The sequence below is a fragment of the Leptopilina heterotoma genome, unplaced genomic scaffold (assembly GCF_015476425.1).
Source record: "Leptopilina heterotoma isolate Lh14 unplaced genomic scaffold, ASM1547642v1 Lhet_39, whole genome shotgun sequence".
Taxonomy (NCBI): Eukaryota; Metazoa; Arthropoda; class Insecta; order Hymenoptera; family Figitidae; genus Leptopilina; species Leptopilina heterotoma.
Genome location: NW_025111058.1, coordinates 647,637 through 667,554, shown reverse-complemented (window position 1 = coordinate 667,554; position 19,918 = coordinate 647,637). Strand labels below are relative to the sequence as shown.

Sequence of the window (19,918 nt, the reverse complement as noted above, 5' to 3'; positions counted from 1 at the left end):
CGCAATGAAAGTTGTCCAAAAAGAAAAAGGTGGAAACAACAGGGGTTTTACTGTGTAATCCATGTGATTTGTGATCTATGGTTGATTGATTGATTAAAAATTGGTTGGAGAAAAATTTTTTCTTTCTGGCATTTTTCTAATAAAGTGGATAATAAATTAAAGATTTAATTTTATTTAGAAGTAATTTCGTAGCTCTAAGTAATTCAAATTTTATTTGAAAATGTTGAATGCAGCCAGAACTGTTATTCGAAGAATATCCAAAAATGGTAATTTATAATATTTGACACCATAAAGATTGATAAAATTAATTTCTTCCACTTGATGAAATATTAATTAATTAATATTAATGTATATCTTGGCTGTGAGATCGTATTTTTTATAAAAAAAAAAGTGTAAAACGTAAAATATTGGAGTTGAAATCTAAGTTATGTAATAGTCTCAGACTAAAGAAAACACTTCACCCACGTTTGTAGTATAATCTTGGTGATATTAAAAATCAAGTTAATTTGTTTAAAATTGGCTGAAATTTTCTGAAAATTAATTTCATCTTTTTCAATATTTGTTTTATTGCAGGAGTACGGTTTTCATCTTACGACTCATCTTCTAAAGAGAAAGCCTTCGCTCACATGAATCAACTTCCAGTTCCTAAGGGATCCTGGCAAAAGAATTACGATGCAAAACAAAAGACATATAATATGCAACTGGTAGCAGGTCTTTCAATTTTGGGTGGTACCATTACATATGTACGTATACTTGACATACTTAAAAAATTTTTATTTTAAAAATTAATTTCTTTGCCTTTTGCAATTTTTTTTCAGTTAAATGAAAAAAATATTAATGAATATTTATTTTTTTTTTACAGATAGTGCAATCAGATAGCTTCTTCTTCAATGCTTTCCCACCGAAAATTCCAGAAGGTGAAAAATGGTAAATTAAAACAAATTTTTCACAGTAACAATAGTTGTATACTTTCAAATAAATATTATATTCCACGGCTATTATTGTCAATAAAAAGGATTTAAAAATTAATAGTTATTATACTTATTAATTCTTAATTTATTATTTTCATTTTTAAAGAATAATTCTTTTTTTTTAGTAAATTAAAAGTATCTACACAATTCTTTCTTTCAATGAAAGTTAATTTCAGGATTTACAAAAATAAATAGTATGTAAATAAAAAAAAACAACCACAAAGTAAAGAATATATAATACAATTTATATTATTGATTAATCGGAGTCTGATGTATCACAAGTCGTTTGTTGTTTTGGAAGGTTATTTTGTAATTCAAGGACGTGCTCTATTGGAACTGGCTTTCCATCCTCGCCAATTCGACACGGTTGCACTACTCCCTCTCTAAAAGAAATAATCAATTTTTTTATTGACATTGTTAAATTTAAATATTGACGATTCAAATAATTATTTTTTTTTTAATATTTCGATACTATTAATTTTCAGTACTATTAACTATTGTTATTAACATATTATTATTTGCCTTGTTAATTTATCAACGAGTCCTATTAATTGCATAACTTCATATTCTTTTTGTTCTTCGCTCATTCCTTCCAGAGGATTTGGTTTTGGCTTTTCGTAACATCCCGTGACTGGATTGATTCTGAAAAGATATTATTATTTAATGAAAATAATTGAATAGTTGCTAAGAATTTTATTAACATTTTCAAAAATAATTGAATTCCTAAGAAGAATTTTATTATTTATGAAAATAATTGAATTATTGCGAAAAATTCTTTTAAAATGTTTAAGAAGAATTGAATTCTTGTGGAAAAAATTGAATTTTTCGATTAATTAATTTAAAATTGTATTAAAAATAATTGAAATTCTTCGATGAGTTTTATAATTCATGAAAATAATTGCATTCTTGCATAGAATTTTAACAAATTTTTTTTTAAAAAATTGAATTTCCATGAAAAATGTTATTAGTGAAAATATTTGAATTATTGTGAAGAATTGTATAAAAATTTGTTAAATGATTGATTTTTTCGAAATTCTTTTGAAAATGCTCTTCTAAATTAATTTGAATTCCTGTGGAAATTGTTAATTAATGAAAATACTTGATATTGGAAATTATTGAATCGTTTTAAAGAATTTGATTATAATTTTTGAAAATAGTTTTTTAATTTCTGGTATTAGCGAATTTAAAATACTATTAAAAAACTTACTGTTCTTTGTACTTTGAATATTCCTCAGTTTCACTGTCCTCAGATTCTGAAGAGTAATCAGTCTTTGGTTGCGGATGACCCAATAAACCTTTATTTGCAAACATTCCCGCTGCATTTCCATAGCCCGTGTACTTTATCATTCGATCAACTGTTAAACCAAAGAAATAGAAATAGAAAATTTATAAAATTAAAATATCAGTGAGCAATTTTTTTTACCATTTTCTTTGCAAAGAATAAACAGAAACTCCGCAACCAAATCTCGTATTTCGGTTATTGGCGATGTTAGAAGCTGACACAATTTGGCTTTCGTAGTATTTCCTTCCTCGGGTCTTTTCATTACGTCCTTTAAAGGTGGTAAAATCTACGAAAAAATGAATAATAAAAAATTCAATTGTAAATATTCAATTATTATTTGAAAGGAAAAAATAAAATTCAAAATACCTCTAGTCGCATAAATTTCCTCATTAATCGTTCACTTTTTACTAATTTGATTAAACAGGATAAAACTGGTGTGATATTTTCTATCAAATCTAATTTATATTCTAATTTAATGTCTAAAAGTTGAAGTAAAACTTTTATAACTGACATGTCCGTGTTCTCATAGACATGAGTACAATTATCACTTTCTACAGGTTGTAGGAGATTTGAATAACTTTCCGGCGGAACCTCCGTCAATAAATTAACAATATTACTGAAATAAAGAAAAAAAATGTCAATTTTTGATTAAAAACAAGTAATTTACTTTTTAAATTAAATAATCAAATTTTAAAGTAAAAAGTCACCTGTGAAGTTCCTCCTTCTTTATCTCACATTGACAAAGAATTAATTTGCGTAAAATGGAGACTAAATTTTTAAATTTCTCTGTTACTTTTTCGCTGGGGTCCTCGACATGAATGTACACATTAAACAGGGTTTTTAAAATTTCACAAGCAAGATTAACATCATCTTCCTGTAAAAAAAAAAGAATTTCAATTTTTCTAAATATTATTTAATTTAATAATCATTGAAAATGAAATAAATACCTTTATTGGACTCGAATTATATTGAGAAGAAATGTCTTCTAAAATTTTTGCAAGACATACATCGCCTTTGAATTCATTTTTAACAAATCTTCTGGAATATTCATTGAAGGCAGTTACCAGGAATAATATTCGAATATCGAATAATCGCATTTCTTGTGTAAAACTTTCAATGGGATTTTCAATACGTTCTATAAGACATCTTAGATAGTCGGGTTTACCTATCATTACTTGTACCTTTGGACTGTTAAATAATATATTACAGAGCAGTTTTTGACCCTCGAATATAACTTCTGAAATTACAATAAATAAAGGAATTTTAATTAATAATTAATCCTTTTATTTTCCAACACTAATAATTAGTGATTAATAATTAAATTATAATTTATTCAATCTAAGAGTAGATAAAACAAAATTACCTGGTTCGTAGACGAATTTCTGTTTATTTTCTTTAAAAAGATTTGCGATCGTTAATAGAAACGTAAGATTTGGTAACGTTAGAATATTATCCAAGTCAGTTTTGTCACGACTAAAAACAAATTATAAACATATTATATTTAATTAATATTTAATAACTTTAATATATTGAAGTAATTAATGTATCAGATTATAAATTTATAACGAATAATTATCTAATAGCAAAGTACAATTTTAACTGATTTAATTTTTATTTAATAATTAATAATTATTCAATAATTACTGACCTCAGTACACGAAGTGTTCTTAAACACTGTAAATGAAGTGATGAATAAATATCATTTGAAAGATACCATAATAATGTTTTCCAAACATCCAGTCGTAAATTAAGTCCATTTAGAATTGGAAATTCTGACATATTTTCACACTGTAAATTATATTTTTCGATTAATTCATATTTTTAAAAACCATTGTCACTTTTTTTTATCACATATTCATTAATTCAGAAGAAAAAACCCTTTACTTATATTTTAATTCGTAAAAACTACGTAAACTCTCCAGTTTTCGTTCTTTTTAATTTTATTTTTTATCCATCAATTTTTTATCTATCAATTTTTAATATCTAGAAATACTTTTATGATTTGTTATTAAAAAATATTCGCAGAACTTTTTTGTCACTTAAAATTAAATCAGAGATTGACATGAAAAAATTATGGTCTATGACGTGTCGTATCCCGCCTCGACATAAATATTTCCTTGACAATTTATGAATTAAATGATTGAATTATTTATTTTTAAAATTAACTTACAAGATCATAAAATTCTTTTAAACCCTCTGCTACTTTATCGGGTTTTCCTTTAGTAATTTTCAGAAATATATTTTTTTTACTCATTTTTAAAAGTAAAAAAATGTTGCTTTTTCCTAATTATTAGATGTGGTTATGACTAATTGGATACACAGTGCAAATACAGCATGGGAGGCGTAATCAATTATAATCATTAAACAATAACTTTAACATGTTTCATCTTCTTTTCTTTTTGCAATAAATAAATTTGTGTCTTATTGGAGTGAAACCGAACTGACAGATATTATAAAATTAATGTTCATACACATTGCACTTTTTTCCAATGTAATTAAGATTAAGCGTCGTTTACTGTCTAAAAACGCAGGGATCTTGCTGGACATTTGTAATTCTGTGGAGGGGATTTAAAATTCGTTTTTAAATTCATCTTCTAATTAAAAACTAATTTTTGGAGTTTATCATAAATTACGATTGTTGTTTATTCATTAAAATGTATTTAACAGGAAGACGCTTTTTGTTTTCATTGTTGCGAGAAAAAGTAAGGTGTGTAAGCGCCTTTAAAACGTGACACGAAAATGATTGTAATTGGTGGATAGAAACGAGTTTTGTAAAAGTGCCTTTATTTTTAAATGTCAATTATTGAAAAATCATCGGACTACTTCCATGGAATTTGGGACCAATAAGGACTGTCAAAATGGTTTGAAAATTATTTATTTTAATTACCTATTATGTTATAATTCTGTGTCTATATTTTAACAAATTAATTGTGTTTCTTTAAAAGGAAATAAACTGTTTTTTTTCATTAGAGAATTTATTATAACTTCGCAATACGATATCTATAATAATGACTTCTTGTCTTATCAGATTAATATTCTACGTTTTTTTTTTATTTACACTTGCTGATAATGTACTTTGCAATTTTTTCCAGAACTCTCTTTACCGAGTATTTGTTTATGGAACGTTGAAAAGAGGAGAACCGAATCATAAACTAATTGAAAACACAACGAACGGCTATGCAAAGTTTTTAGGTTCTGGAAAAACAGTTACCAAATATCCATTAGTAATTGCAACGAAATTTAATGTTCCTTTTTTATTAAAAAAATCCGGAATTGGTCACGTGAGTTTAATTATCTTAATTGATAATTTTACATTAGAATTTTAAAGGTATTTTACATTTATCTTTTAATATTTGTTTACAAAATTAACCAGTACAATTATTTTTGGAGTATTTTGTACTTCTAATTTATTTATTTTTTATTGTTTATTTAGGTACAGGGAGGCCACATGTCAGTAAAGTCAGAAAAAAATTTTTTTGGCAGGGAAATTAAGAAAATTAAGACTTTTTTCGATTTACTTTAAAAAATTACGACTTTTTCGATTTTTCTTCCAAATATTGCAACAAAATACCACATTTTTTAGTAGAAAATGCAACTTATATCTATTTTTAAAATGCGAAAAATAACTTCATTAACAAATCTTTCAAAAATTATTTTTGAATCACTTTTTTAAGATATAATTAAATTTTCCAAATATATCTGTAAATCTTTTTGAATAATTGAAATTTTCTAAAATTTAATTGAAAATAATAAATTTTTTTCAAGTATTTTGTTACAATTTTGGAAAATCAACTTTTGAAGAATTTTAATTACAAATATGGAAAATAATTGAACTATCAAAAATGTTAATAAAAAATCTTTAAATGGCAAATTTAAAAATGAAAATTAATGAAAATTAGCTTCTAATTTTTTAAAATTTAATATTTTCAATATTTTCAATTTTTAACATTTTGGAGAAAAAAATCATGTTAAAAATTTTTAATTAAAATTCATCAAAAAATTAATTAGTTTTTTAAATTATACAAAAATTCTTTTAAGAAATTCAATTATTTTCAAACAATTATTAAAAAATTATAAATATTTATAATTAAAATTCTTTAAAAATTTGATTATTTTTATTTATATTTTTCAAAAATTCAATTATTTTTAAAAGATTTTACCAAATTTCAATTGGTTGAAAATTTTTCAATTGTATATTAATTAAACAAACTAAAATCTTTCAAAAATTATTGAAAAATATTTTTTTAAAAATTAATTGTAACAATTTCTTTATTTTAATTTTTTGAAAATATTTTACCTTAAATTTAAGAAAGAAACACAGACAGTTATAATTATTATAATAAATTGAGTTTTTTTATTTAAATAATTGAATACTAGAAGAACTTTCGAAAAATTATTTAAAATAATTGATTTAGAAATCCTAAAGTTTAGTTGAAAATTGTAGAAAATAATTTAATTCTCGTGGGGCTATAATTATAATTTTTAGAAATTATTAAAATTCATTAAGTTTACTCATTATTTGGAAACTTTCATATTTTCCTGTAAAAAAAATTTGGTCAGGGAAAATAATTTTAATGTTAATAAATTGTCAGGGAAATTTTTCTATTTCTTCTAATTTATTTATCGTTTATTAATAATTTTTTAGCAAATAATAGGAGAAGTTTATGACGTTGATACTGAGATGTTGAAAAAATTAGATGAATTAGAGGAACATCCTGATTTTTATCTACGGACGGAAGAACACATTCTCCTGGATTCACAGGATCAAAATATTTCGGATACAATTTTAAATGAGGTGACTATGTGTTTATATTTTTATAAAAATGTGAAATTTTTAAATTTATAAATTATTTTAATTAAAATCATAATAAAATTATTTAATAAAAAGGGTTACACTATAATTTACTGATTTTATAATTAGTATAACGTTTTTTTTTAAATGCATCTGATTTTTAATTTTTAGGACACGAGCTTAATAAAAGCGTGGATATATTTTTTGCCAAATTTTAAAACCGAATTGCTCGAACAGCAAATGTTTTCGTCTTACAGCAATAATGGAAGTCATGGTTTAAAGTACAGAGAAAGGTACCTTCGGGATCCATCTTATAATCATCGAAAAGAAGTTGTTGCATGATATTTAGCTTCTTTCTTTTCTTATTTTCACCACTGCCAATTAATCATGGTAATCATTTATTTTTTTTATTACACAAATAATAATAAAATTTTCATCTTTGTATAACACGTTCATATCAATTTATTTATTTTTAGATAATTTTCGCATTGGAAATTAATAAAATCTACTTTTTTTTACAGCGAAAATGAATTCTCCAAGCCAGAAGATGTTTCTTGAAGAAAATACACAGAACAAAATATTTAAATAAGACAATAACTAATTTTTAAGAAAGTGAGACTATTTTTCAAATAAACGAAAAATGAAATAAGGTTTTCAACTTACGAAAAAGAAAGATTTTCATCAGGTTGAAATTTCTTTTAATAAATCAAAATTGTTTACAGAAAAATAATGTTAATAAACCTGTTTGTTAAATAAAGAACCTCTTTAAACAATTATAAATTCAATATTTTTTGAACCAGTCAAACTTATTGACTACTAAAAAAACCCCATTAGGTATAAATTTTCCTTCAGCCTATATATTGAAAAAGATCTTTCGACGATTTAACTTTTACCTGATTATTCATTTTCTATTATAATTTATAGGATTATATACGTGTTCTTAACATTCGCTTTTTTATAAAAAGACATTATTTTACATTTGATAGTTTATTTGAGAATTTTTCGTCACATATGCTTGCATCACATACACTCGTTCGCACTTTCTGGCATTCTGTCGTTTTTCACTCAACTGGAGTAAATTGAAAAAAAAATTCAAAAACCCCGTAATAACAAAAATTAACGTGAACCGACAAATCAGAAATTCAGTTCGAGAATGATCGTTTTTTTTTTTTTTTTTGAAAAAAAAGAAAGCAATATCGACAAATTCGGTGTAAAAAGAGTACTGGATTTTTTTGAAAATTCTATTAGAAATACATAATTTAAAAAGAATGAGAACACATAGTACACGATACAAATAATAATTTGGATTACAAATGCAAATAGTCGCAAAAGAATAATAAATTATTATTATTTAAAAAAAAAGAAAAAAAAATTGGCCAATGCAATTAATTGATAGGAAGATTATCCAGTTACTTTTTTTTCTCCCTTAATATAAATAGGCGCTCTTTCAGTTTTTTTTTCACATAAATAATTACAAATTTTCATTTCCTATATATTTCCAATCTTGGCCTGAGACTTCGTACACCACTTGAAAATGTTCTATGCAAATAACACCCCAAAAATAGTTTTTTCATAAAACAATCTCTTCGCTAGTCTCACACAAACAACACACCAGTGCCACTTAAAAAAAGGAAACTTACACTAAAGAAAAAATTATTTAAACAAGCATCAACAAAATTACAAATTCTTTACTCGATTTTTCTTTTTTCTTTTCTTTTCCCCTAATTCAATTCAATTAAGACTTGTTACAAATTCGAAGCCCAGCCTCGAATATTTCCTTTTCTATATTCGTATAATTTCCTTTATTTAACTATTTAATAATGTTTAACGGCGTTCAGAGAAAGAAAAAAAAAATTTTCAATTGTATGAGAATTCACGAAAAATTTTTCGACTCAACAATAATATTCTTCTCTTTTTTTCCCAAGTGTGATTGTTCAAAAATGTGCAAATTGAAATTCACTCGCAAAACAAAAAGTACATTTCTTTCTTTGCAATTTTATCGGTCATAAAATTTGAAAAATTGACTAACATTGATTTTGAATTGCAAATTTTCGTAAAGAGAGATAAAGAGAATATAAATTTGCAATTGATCTGAATTCCCACAATTAATAAAAAAATGCTCTTTTATCTCAATTCTAGGCTAGTGTTTCGAAATTTAAAAAAAACTGCGTTTTAGAAACTTTTTTGTAAAAAAAAGAAAAAAATATCCAAAGAAGCAACAGTCTTATTTGGACGAAGGTGAAATTTGACTGTGTTTTTGTTTTTTAAAAAGAAAAACAAGGTTGTACATTTAAGACACAAGAGCTACATGTATGTACATCCAAGATATAAAAGGTGTGTAAAAAGGGGGGATGTAAATGTTAAGGCGTTACACACGAAAGCTTAGCCTATCAAGTTTATTTTGTTTTGTTTTGTAGCATGACTGGGCCGCAAACTGGAGCGAGGCAATGACGAATTGATTATTTATCATGTAATCAGACAAATTTTGTCACTTTCAGCTCTGATCTTGTGATAATGCTCCATATTTATTGCCCAAAGAAAGTTTTGGCCCTTGTGATTGTGTTTCATGTACAGTCATCGTTCTACTGCTTCCTTTATTTCGAACTTCTTCAAATGTATTATCATCTCGTTTCCTGTAATTATTTAAATTGTTTCATTTATTATTTCCTAACTTTGAATATGAAAAAAGACTATTAATTCAAATTAAATCTAAAATCAATTTTAAATATAAAATAAAATAAAATGAATGATTCAATTAAGTTAAATTAATAATTGAAGTAAATTAAATTAATAATTGAATTAAAGTAAATTAATAATTGAATTAAAGTAAATTAATAATTGAATTAAAGTATAAATTAATAATTGAATAAAATTCAATTACAGTAGTCTGTTCGCAGTTTAAAGCTAATTAATATTAAAGCTAGTTAATATTTTTATATTTTAAATCTTAAATCATATTTAAAAATTAAAGTTGATATATGAAAATAAAAATTTGCATAATATTACATTGTATAATGAAAATAAATTAACACAGTGAACATTGCGTTTTAATTTATTTATTTTTACTTAATTAATTGATTTATTATTTAATTAATTAATTAGTTAGTTAGGTAATTAATTAATTAATTAATAAAGTGGACTAGAAAAAAAAAATCGTTTAATGTAAAAAAATTACCGTCTGACGCCCCATGGTCCGGAAGGTTCATTACTCTGTTGCTGTTTTGAACTTAAACTTGGAAAATATTCCTCGCTCTTAATATCTGGTGCAATGTTCCTTGCTCGTTGTCGCGGACTATTTACTGATGATGATTGATTCCTTAAATGCGGAGCTTTATAACTACTGCTGGTGACTTGCTTTTCTGGTTTCTGTTGGACTTCGGGTTCAACTTCTGTTTGTGGTGGTAATTCAGGCTTTTTCCAAGGTCCACTGTGTTTGTTGCCGGGTTCTCCTGATTCTCCATCCGAACTATTATCACCTGTACCTCGGCCATCGTCCGATTCAGCATCCGTCGATTCGGTTACTTGTAAATTTCCAATCTTCAATCCCGAATAATCCTTCTTTTCCTCCTCAAATTCTCTCCATTCATCTTCCTCCTATTTATAGAAAAATTTACATAAAAAAAAATTAATTTACAATCAATTTCAGGGTTGCCACAAATATTTAATTTTATTTTTCCCTGACTTTTCCCTGATTTCCAGAAAAAATTTTCCCTTTTTCCCTGACCCTAAAGAATATTCTGATTCTCTCTAAAAATTATTAGATAATCAAGAAAAAATGTTCTATTACATTTATTTACAAATTTCTTTAATTGTAAAATTATTCAAAAACATCAATAACTTCTTTTTTAAATAAATATTTAATCATTATTATTTTTCTGTAGGAATTAAAATTCTTCAAAACATTCAAATTCAAACCTTTTTGAAATTCAACAACTTATAAGAATATTATTACAAAACATGAAGAAGGCGATCTCTCCGAGTCTTCGACTCGGAGTGATCGCCTTTTCCATGTTTTGTAATAATTTAAATTACCATAAAATTATCCAAAATAAGTTAATTATTTACAAAAATCCTAATAAAATCCTTCGCAAGAATTCAATTATTTTTACAAGCAGTACAATTTCTCAAAGAAAAAATCAATTATTTAAAAAAAATGTAATAAAATTCGTTGCAATAATTCAATTACTTTCATAAATAATAAATAAATCGATTATTCGTTAATTCATTTTTAAATCCATTTTTTTTATTAGAAAATTCTAGAAAAATTCAACTATTTAAATTAAAAAATAAATAATTTTTTGAATTATTGAATGTTTGCGTTAAAATTGAATTCTCATAAAGAATTTTATCAATAAATTTTTAAATAATTGAATTTAATTTGACAAATTTTAATAAAATTTTTAAGAATAATTACAGTTTTCGTGGAATTTAATTAAAATATATATATTGTATAAAAAATCATTAAAATACTGCGATGAGTTTTATTATTTATAAATAATTTAAATTTTCCTAAGAATTTTATTATTTATAAAGTTACTTGGAATTTTAACAAGAATTTTTTTTTTAATTTTTGAACATAATTGGATTTTAGCGAAGAATTTTATTACATTTTGAAAATAATTTAATTCTTTCAACGAATTTTATTCAAATTTATAAAAATAACTGTATTTCTGTGAAGAATTTCATTATTTATATAAATAATTGAATTCTTACAACGAATTTTATTCAAGTTTATAAAAGTAATTGAATTTCGGTGAAGAATTTTATTATTTATAAAAATAATTAATTCCTGAAAAAATTTTATAAAAATCTTTTTATATAATTGATATTTTTCGAAAAATTTTATAAAATTTTGTATTTTAAATAATTGAATTCCTGTGGAATTTTGTCAAGAATTTTATTAAAACTTTTAAAAATAATTGAATGTCGATGAAGTATTTTATTATTTATAAAGATAATTGTAATTTTTATGAGAATTTTTTTTAAATTTTTGAACATAATTGAAATTCTGCGAAGAATTTTTGTAACTTTTGAAAATAATTGAATTTCTGTAATTATTTGTAACTCTTTCAAAATCCAATTTTTTTAAAAGTATTTTTAACTAAAATTCTTCTATCAATCTAGTATTTATGAAAATTGTAAAAATTATTCATAAAATAATTTATAAGTCATAATTTTATGATAGTTTTTGAAAATTTAAGTTATTTAAAAAGAAATTATTGTCAGAAATAGAAAAAATTGAAGGTTTTGTATTAAAATTTGTGGTAATTTCATAGTTTACATGGCAAAAAGAAAAAAAAATCAGTTTTCTCATGAATTTTAAAAATTCAATTTTTCCAGTACTTTTAGTAAAAATCCCTGACTTCCCTGACCAATTTTACTTTCCCTGACTTTTCCCTGAATTCCCTGACCTGTGGCAACCCTGAATTTACAATATATTTGCAATAAATTTACAAAATCAAGTTTTAAATAGAATTCAAGTTTTACTGGAGTAAAAATTTCATTTGTAAAAAATATTCCTGTAAAATATTCCTCGGTAAAAAAAATGGTTTTTAAACATATGTGAAATTTACCTTATCGATTTGTAATCTAAACATTGAAATTTTCGCTAGAATTAATAATTATTGAATAGTAGAAAAATACTATTTACACATAATTAATATTATATTCTCAAAAAAAAATATTAAAATAATAATTTTGATTAAATTTAAAGGGGAGAAAATTAATTTATTAAAAGGAATAATAGACTAAAGTAAAAACATATCCAATGGGTAAATTAAGGATTTTTTTGTTTTAAAGAACTTGAAAGTAGCTGAAAACTTATGTAACAACCGGCTTTAGGTTGAGTAAAAATTTTCAATGATCGTTCCATGAGGGGGTCTCCTCTGAATTGTGTCGATTTCTCGACAATTCGGAGTGACGTTTGCGAGATCAAACATGGCAATGGCCGAAATCCACTTTCTAATGGTATTTCGAAATGAGGTTACAAATGATAAAAGATAATTTTTTTCTTTTCTAACCGAATAATAAACAAATTACCTCAACTTGCTGTACTTCTTCACCCTCGGGATTTGTTGGTTTTTCTTTAGGTTTTGGTTTTTCAATACGCTTTCCAGTTTCTTCCAATTTTTTTGCTATCTCTTCGGTGGTTGTGAATTTTTTTCCCTTCGCTTTTTTGCGATCTTTTTTCGCGAAAAAATCATCTAAATCGGCCATTATGTTTATGTGATAATAGAAATAAAGTCTTTAATGATAATTTACAGGCAACACCGACAGTTATTTAAAATTAAATGCACCATTCGCAACAGAACAGCAAGACACCGCATGGGGTTTGCATGCGACACGAGTCCTTCTTTTGACCGGAAATCTGGTTACTGTTCACTACGTTAATCATTAAATTTAAATCAGAATTGGGAATGTCCAGTCTCCGGTGGATGATGTGAAATATGACTGAATTGATGAATAGAGCTTTAGGAAATTGTAAATCAGCCGTTATGGACGCGTAATGTTTTGAAAGTTAGCTTCCCATCCCTGGGCTTCTGGAAATGTGACGTGAGTGCCCAATAGTAAACAAAAATAACACAAATAATAATAAAAGTTTATTAAATTTAGAAAATAGAATATTAGAAACTATTGTTTTTAACATGAGTAGTGAAAAAAGAGAACACAGTGATAGTGAAGAAGAATGGATTGGTCCATTACCGTCAGAAGCTGCGCCTGTGAAGAAAAAACGAGGTTTGTCTAACATAACCTATAAACTCCTGAGTTATTAAATACAGTAATTTACTCTAATTTTATTATAAAATTGTATCCTTTTTCCTATTTTTAAATAATTTAGTTTTGGAATACGAGAGGGTTTATGTTGACAACCTGCCATGCAGTGAAACTTACGAAAAAAGTTATATGCACAAAGATGTTATTACTCACGTTTTGTTGACAAAGTAAGTTCATAATTAAAACTAAATTTACTAACTAAATTCATTATTAATACTAAATAATTAAGTTGATTAATTAAATTCATACTTAAGAATTTATCTGTCTACGATTACAATAATCGTTCTCGTAAAATAAATCTTTTTTCGTATTTCAGCAGAACGAATTTTGTGATAACTGGTAGTTGTGATGGTAGTATTAAATTTTGGAAGAAACAAGAAGAACTGATAGAATTTGTAAAACATTATCGTGCTCACTATAGGTCGAACATTGTCGCATTATGTTCAAGCAGTAATGGAGTTCACGCCTGTACAATTAGTAATGACAAAACAATGAAAGTCTTTGACGTAATTAATTTTGGTAATAATTTTTTATTTTTAGTATAAGTTGAAGTTTAATTTTATTTATTCTTTATTTATTTATTTAAGTAATAAAAGGGACAATATCCTTTTATACAGAATACTTTAAATACTTGTTGAAATATTTTGAGATACTATTTTATGTATTTGTTGATTCTCTTTTTCTTTATAGACATGATTAATATATTAAATTTAAACTACATACCTTCATGCGCTGAGTGGATTTATTCCGATGGCGATGCTATTCCTGCAGTTGCAGTAGCTGATCAGGATTCAAATAAAATTTACGTTTACGATGCAGTGGGAAATTCGGAACCTTTGCATATTTTTGAGAAACTGCACACAAAACCAGTCGTAGCGTTAAAGGTAAATTATTAATTATAATTAATTATTACTAATTCTATTAAATAATTGTTACTACAGTTCAGGAAAATCAGGGAAAAGTTAGGGATTTTTTACTAAAAGTACTGGAAATTAAACTCTTAAAATTCATAAGAAAATTCTGAATTTTGGTGTCTTTTTGTTTGTTTTATAAACTATGAAATTACAACGAATTCTAATACAAAACCTTCAATTTTTTATATTTCTGTCAATAATTTCTTTTTAAATAACTTAATTTTTGAAGAACTATCATCAAAATAATTACTTATAAATTATTTAATGAATAATTTTACTTCAATATTTCAAACCTAATTGAATTCTAAAAAAGTTGAGTTTACAATCTTCATAAATAGATCAACTTCAAAAGGTTTCAATTTCAAATTTTAGAAAATTTCGATTTTGAATGAATTTAATTAGACATTTTAAAGAACTTAGATTTTTGAAAAATTTTAATAATTCAAATTTTTCTGAAATTAGTTAAATTTTTTAATATTTATTTAATTAATTATTAACAACAATGGATTTATAGAAGAATTTTAATGAAAAACACTAAAACAAATTGAATTTTGAAGCAATTACAAATGATTGCAGAAATTCAATCATTTTCAAAATTATTAAAATTCTTTTCAGAAATTCAATTATTTTGAAAAATTTTCATAAAATTCTTGGCAAAATTTTGATTATTATTATAAATAATAAAATTCTTCTCAAAAATTTCCTTCAATTCAATTATTTTCAATATCTTCTGTTTTAATAACATTTTCTAAAAGAATTCAATTATTTAAAAAATAATTTTAATAAAATTCTACGCAAAAATTTAATTATTTCCATAAATAATAAAAATTTCATTGGAATTTAATTATTTACAAATTTTTTTTATAAATTTCTTCGCAATAATTCAATTATTTTTATACATAATAAAACTCATTGGCAGAATTTTAATTATTTTTAATACAATTGTAATCGAATTTCTTGAAAAATGTAGGTAATTATTCTTAAAAATTTTATTAAAATTCGTCGAAAGAATTCAATTATTTAAAAATTTGTTGATAAAATTCCTTATGAGAATTTAAGTTTAAGAAACGTTCAATTATTGAATAAATTATTTATTTTTGAATTTAAATAATTAAATTCTCGTCGAATTTTCTAATATTTTATTTTCATATTTTACTATTTATTAAAATAATAATTTCTGATTCCAAGGATTTATTAGAATTTTAAAAAGTAATTACTGAATTTATTTTGAAATATTTTATAATGAATGCAGACAAAAATTGGATTATTTGGTTAAATTTTGTTTTAAAATAATTAATTTTTTGCAAGGATTTTTAAAAAAAAAAAAAAAAAAAAAATTTTTTTTTTTTTTAATTTTTTTAAAAAAGTATTTTAATTGTTTCGAAGGATCTATTAAAATTTTAGAAAATAATTGAATTCTATCGTGAAATTTTAATGAAATTTTGTTGAAAATAATTGAATTTTTGCAATTACTATTTATAAAAATAATGAGATTCTTCCAAAGATTGTTATTTATATTAAATTATATTAAATTTTTAAAATTTTTAAAATTTTTATTATGATATTATTCAAAAATTTGTATTTGTAAATAAAAAATTTGTAATTAAATTTAATTAAAAATTATAGAAAATAATAATTGAATTGAAATGATGAAAATAATTTTGGTGAAGTTTCAGTAACAATATTCTTATATGTAATATAAAATTATGATTTTATCCGAGTCTTCGACTCGGAGCAATCGATATCTTCATGTTTTATAACAAATACTTGTTTGAATTTGAATGTTTTGAAAATCTTAATTTCTACGTAAAAATAAGAATGATTAATTATTTATTTAAAAATCAAGTTATTGATGTTTTCGAATAATTTTACAATTAAAGACAAATTAGCTTGTAAATTCTAATTATTCTAATTTACAGTACAACGCAATCTACGAAACATGTATATCGGTTGACAAAGCTGGAATATTGGAGTATTGGACAGGACCAAAATTGGAGTACAAATTTCCAAAGTGTGTTAAATTCGACTCGAAATTAGATACGGATTTATTTGAATTTGCCAAGAATAAAACATACCCCTGTGGTTTGGCAATATCTCCAGATGGAAAGAAATTCGCCTCGCTCAATCGCGATAGACGTGTGAGAATATTTCATTTTCTCACCGGTAAATTGTATCGTGTATTTGACGAGAGTCTTCAAAGATACACGGAACTTCAGCAAACAACACTGCAATTACCGAACATGGAATTCGGTCGTAGGTACGATATTCATTTTATGGAACTTTTAATTCTTTTCTCTTCTAATGACTATAAATTATATTCATTTAAAGTCGATGACAATAAATTGATAAATAAATAGTCGATCCTAGTTGATTGATAAATTATATTAAAAATTTTAAAACAAATAAATAAATTCAAAATTTTATTATTGATTATTTGATTATTAAACTTTTATTATTTATTTTTGAATAGAATGGCTGTTGAGAGGGAGTTGGACAAAACAGAAGCGAATCTCGGGAACATTGTATTCGACGAATCTGGCTATATCGTTCTTTACAGTACAATGCTTGGAATTAAACTCGTAAATATTTACACCAATCGATGTATTAGGGTTTTGGCGAAACCGGAGAATATTCGTCCTATGCACTTGGCACTTTTTCAAGTAAGGAACTTTTTTCTTCTATACTTTTTATTTCTTTCAACAATTTTTTTAATTTTATCCTTTTTGCAAGGCTCGAACTAGGTCCGTAAATACCGTAAAAGTCCATAAATTTGTTTAAAGTTAGTAAAAGTCAGTTTTTTTTTAAAAAAAAGCTCTGTAAAGTTCGTAATTTAATTGAAAAAGCAAAAAAAGTTCGTAAATTTAACTATATAATTTGAAAAATTTTTGAGAAGTTACAAATGATTGGAAAAATTCAATTATTTTCAAAAGTAATAAAATTCTTGGCAAAAATTCAATTATGTTCAAACATTTTTTTAAATTCTCATCAAAATCTCAATTATTTTTATAAAGAATAAAATTCTTCTTTAAAATTCAATTATTTTCAAAAATTATAATAAAATTCTTGAACAAAAGAAAGAAATTATTATTATTATTATTTTATTTTAAAGAAATAAAAAAAATTCTTCAAAGGTATTCAATTATCAAATTTTTTGATAAAATTGTTTGCAAGAATTAAATGATTTGCAAATTTTTTTATAAATTTTTTCGCAATGATTCAATTATTTTTATGAATAATATAAATTTAAAAATGAATTTTAGTTAAAATTTTAGATAATTGAATATTAAAAGCATTATAGCGTGAATTTTTAGAAAATAATAGAATTTTTTCATACAAAATTATTAAAAATTAAAAAAAGTTGAATTTTTTCACGAAATATTATTATAATTGTATTGAAAATAATTGGAGTTTTGCAAAGAATTTTACTATTTAAAAAAACAATTTTTTATTTAAAGAATTCATTTCAATTTTAGAAAATAATTGAAATCTTTTGAAAAATTTTATAACGAATTAAGATAAAAATTGGATTTTTTAGTTTAATTTTATTGAAAATAATTGAATTTTTTTGCAAGGATATTTAAATTTTTAAAAATAATTGAATTCTTTCCTGAAATTTTATTGAAATCTTGTTGAAAATAATTGAATTTTTGCAATTACTATTTTTAGAAATAATGGAATTCTTCTGTAGAATTGTTATTATTTATTCTGAAAAGGTTTCAAATTAAAATCTTTGAAAATTTAAATCTTAACTAAAAATTCTGTAAAATTAATTTTTTCAAAATGTTTAATTGAATTTTTTTTTTGTAATTTTTTGAAGTTGTTATTTTTTAATATATAATTTTATTGAAGAATTTACTAATAATTGAAATTTCGTAAAATTGAATTGTAAACAAATGGATTTAAAAATTGTCAAAATATTTTTTCAAAAATTATTTAAAAATATTTGATTTATAGAAGAATTTTGAATTGAGGAAAATAATTTTGTAGAAGTTACAGTAACAATAATTCTTATAATATGAAATAATGATTTTATCAGTCGATCATCTTCATGTTTATAGTTATATGAAAAATTTAATTTATAGTTTTAAGTAAAATGTTATGCTTTTTGTAATTTAGAAATTAACGAATATTTTTTTAATTATATTTAAAAAAAGGGAAGAGCAAAAAAACCAGCGGGCGCTGTAAGTGTAGAAATGGAAGCATCGGAAAATTCCACATTAGAATTGAATAAAGCAGATCCAACGCTATTTTGTACGGCTTTGAAAAAAAGTCGTTTCTATCTATTTACAAGACGTGAGCCCGAGGACACAAAGAGTCAAGATTGTGATCGTGATGTGTTCAATGAAAAACCATCGAAGGAGGATATTATTTCAGCGACAGAGGCCACGAATATGCAAAGAATTTATGACAATGCAATTGTTCATACAACAATGGGCGATATTCATTTGAATTTCTTCAGTAAAGATGTGCCTAAGACTGTTGAAAATTTTTGTGTACACTCGAAAAATGGTTACTACAATAATCACATATTTCATCGGGTCATGAAGACATTTATGATTCAAACCGGAGATCCAACTGGGACGGGAACTGGTGGCGAGAGTATATGGGGCGGTGAATTCGAAGATGAATTTAAACCACATTTAAAGCACGATAGACCCTATACGCTTAGTATGGCAAATGCCGGACCCAATACGAATGGAAGTCAATTTTTTATCACACTCACGCCAACGGTATGTTTGTTATTATTTTTTTTTTGGGTACATTTTTTATATTTTTTATACTCTTGTGATTAAAATTGAATTTTATTTTCAGTCGTGGTTGGATAATAAACACACGGTTTTTGGCAGAGTTGTCAAAGGAATGGAAGTTGTACAGAATATTAGTCAAGTTAAAACAAATCCGAAAACAGACAAACCTTATGATGACATTAGAATTGTCAGTATTACTGTTAAATAGATTATGTGAGTAAAATTCAATTTTTTATTTATACTGTATCATAATTTTGAATTTTCATTTTCAACCATCTGAACATTGAAATAATATTAATTGTAAATGATTGATTACTACTGCTAATAGTAAGGATAAAATTTATAAATAATTTTTACAAAAGTATTTTTTTCTTTTTACCTAAAAATGATTATTCTAATCTTTTTTTTTATTATCTTCTATATTAATAATCGTTGTA

At 24.1% G+C, this 19,918-nt stretch overlaps 5 protein-coding genes across 9 annotated transcripts in view; 3 read left to right on the top strand and 2 right to left on the bottom strand.

Annotated features, from left to right (window-relative positions):
- The first annotated feature begins 77 nt into the window (after nucleotides 1-77).
- LOC122506023 lies at nucleotides 78-1,029 on the top strand. The gene is made up of 3 exons (XM_043617986.1): nucleotides 78-266; nucleotides 574-743; nucleotides 863-1,029. Exons 1-3 carry the CDS (start codon nucleotides 221-223, stop codon nucleotides 929-931), a joined length of 285 nt encoding a protein of 94 aa, XP_043473921.1. The 5' UTR covers nucleotides 78-220; the 3' UTR covers nucleotides 932-1,029.
- Nucleotides 1,030-1,195: 166 nt separating this feature from the next.
- On the bottom strand, nucleotides 1,196-4,726 carry LOC122506017 (synembryn-A). Its single transcript, XM_043617976.1, has 10 exons — nucleotides 4,424-4,726; nucleotides 3,902-4,041; nucleotides 3,617-3,726; nucleotides 3,201-3,490; nucleotides 2,961-3,127; nucleotides 2,620-2,869; nucleotides 2,395-2,539; nucleotides 2,179-2,326; nucleotides 1,494-1,613; nucleotides 1,196-1,354 (listed from the first exon to the last, which is right to left on the bottom strand). Exons 1-10 carry the CDS (start codon nucleotides 4,505-4,507, stop codon nucleotides 1,228-1,230), a joined length of 1,581 nt encoding a protein of 526 aa, XP_043473911.1. The 5' UTR covers nucleotides 4,508-4,726; the 3' UTR covers nucleotides 1,196-1,227.
- Nucleotides 4,727-4,962: 236 nt separating this feature from the next.
- Nucleotides 4,963-7,819, top strand: LOC122506022 (putative gamma-glutamylcyclotransferase CG2811). 2 transcript variants are annotated; one of them, XM_043617985.1, is made up of 5 exons: nucleotides 4,963-5,114; nucleotides 5,346-5,534; nucleotides 6,899-7,048; nucleotides 7,217-7,338; nucleotides 7,567-7,819. In XM_043617985.1, exons 1-5 carry the CDS (start codon nucleotides 5,112-5,114, stop codon nucleotides 7,601-7,603), a joined length of 501 nt encoding a protein of 166 aa, XP_043473920.1. In that variant the 5' UTR covers nucleotides 4,963-5,111; the 3' UTR covers nucleotides 7,604-7,819. The 2 variants fall into 2 exon arrangements, with proteins under 2 accessions (XP_043473920.1, XP_043473919.1); XM_043617984.1 differs by having other exon boundaries at nucleotides 7,217-7,435.
- A 197-nt stretch (nucleotides 7,820-8,016) lies between these two features.
- LOC122506021 (protein CDV3 homolog) lies at nucleotides 8,017-13,414 on the bottom strand. The gene is made up of 3 exons (XM_043617982.1): nucleotides 13,085-13,414; nucleotides 10,221-10,639; nucleotides 8,017-9,678 (listed from the first exon to the last, which is right to left on the bottom strand). The coding sequence occupies exons 1-3, from the start codon at nucleotides 13,259-13,261 to the stop codon at nucleotides 9,540-9,542; spliced, it is 735 nt and encodes a 244-aa protein (XP_043473917.1). The 5' UTR covers nucleotides 13,262-13,414; the 3' UTR covers nucleotides 8,017-9,539.
- Nucleotides 13,415-13,564: 150 nt separating this feature from the next.
- The window catches only part of LOC122506016 (peptidylprolyl isomerase domain and WD repeat-containing protein 1), a 36,827-nt gene continuing 30,473 nt past the window's right edge, over nucleotides 13,565-19,918 (top strand). For 2 of the 4 annotated variants that reach the window (XM_043617973.1, XM_043617974.1), the window contains exons 1-8: nucleotides 13,566-13,780; nucleotides 13,884-13,986; nucleotides 14,136-14,338; nucleotides 14,510-14,703; nucleotides 16,653-16,990; nucleotides 17,204-17,393; nucleotides 18,888-19,463; nucleotides 19,546-19,694. In XM_043617973.1, coding sequence (XP_043473908.1) covers nucleotides 13,690-13,780; nucleotides 13,884-13,986; nucleotides 14,136-14,338; nucleotides 14,510-14,703; nucleotides 16,653-16,990; nucleotides 17,204-17,393; nucleotides 18,888-19,463; nucleotides 19,546-19,689 — 1,839 coding nt within the window. In that variant the 5' untranslated portion in view covers nucleotides 13,566-13,689 and the 3' untranslated portion in view covers nucleotides 19,690-19,694. Of the gene's footprint in view, nucleotides 13,781-13,883; nucleotides 13,987-14,135; nucleotides 14,339-14,509; nucleotides 14,704-16,652; nucleotides 16,991-17,203; nucleotides 17,394-18,887; nucleotides 19,464-19,545; nucleotides 19,843-19,918 lie in introns of those variants that run through there. The other 2 variants (XM_043617975.1, XM_043617972.1) reach the window with 2 other exon arrangements.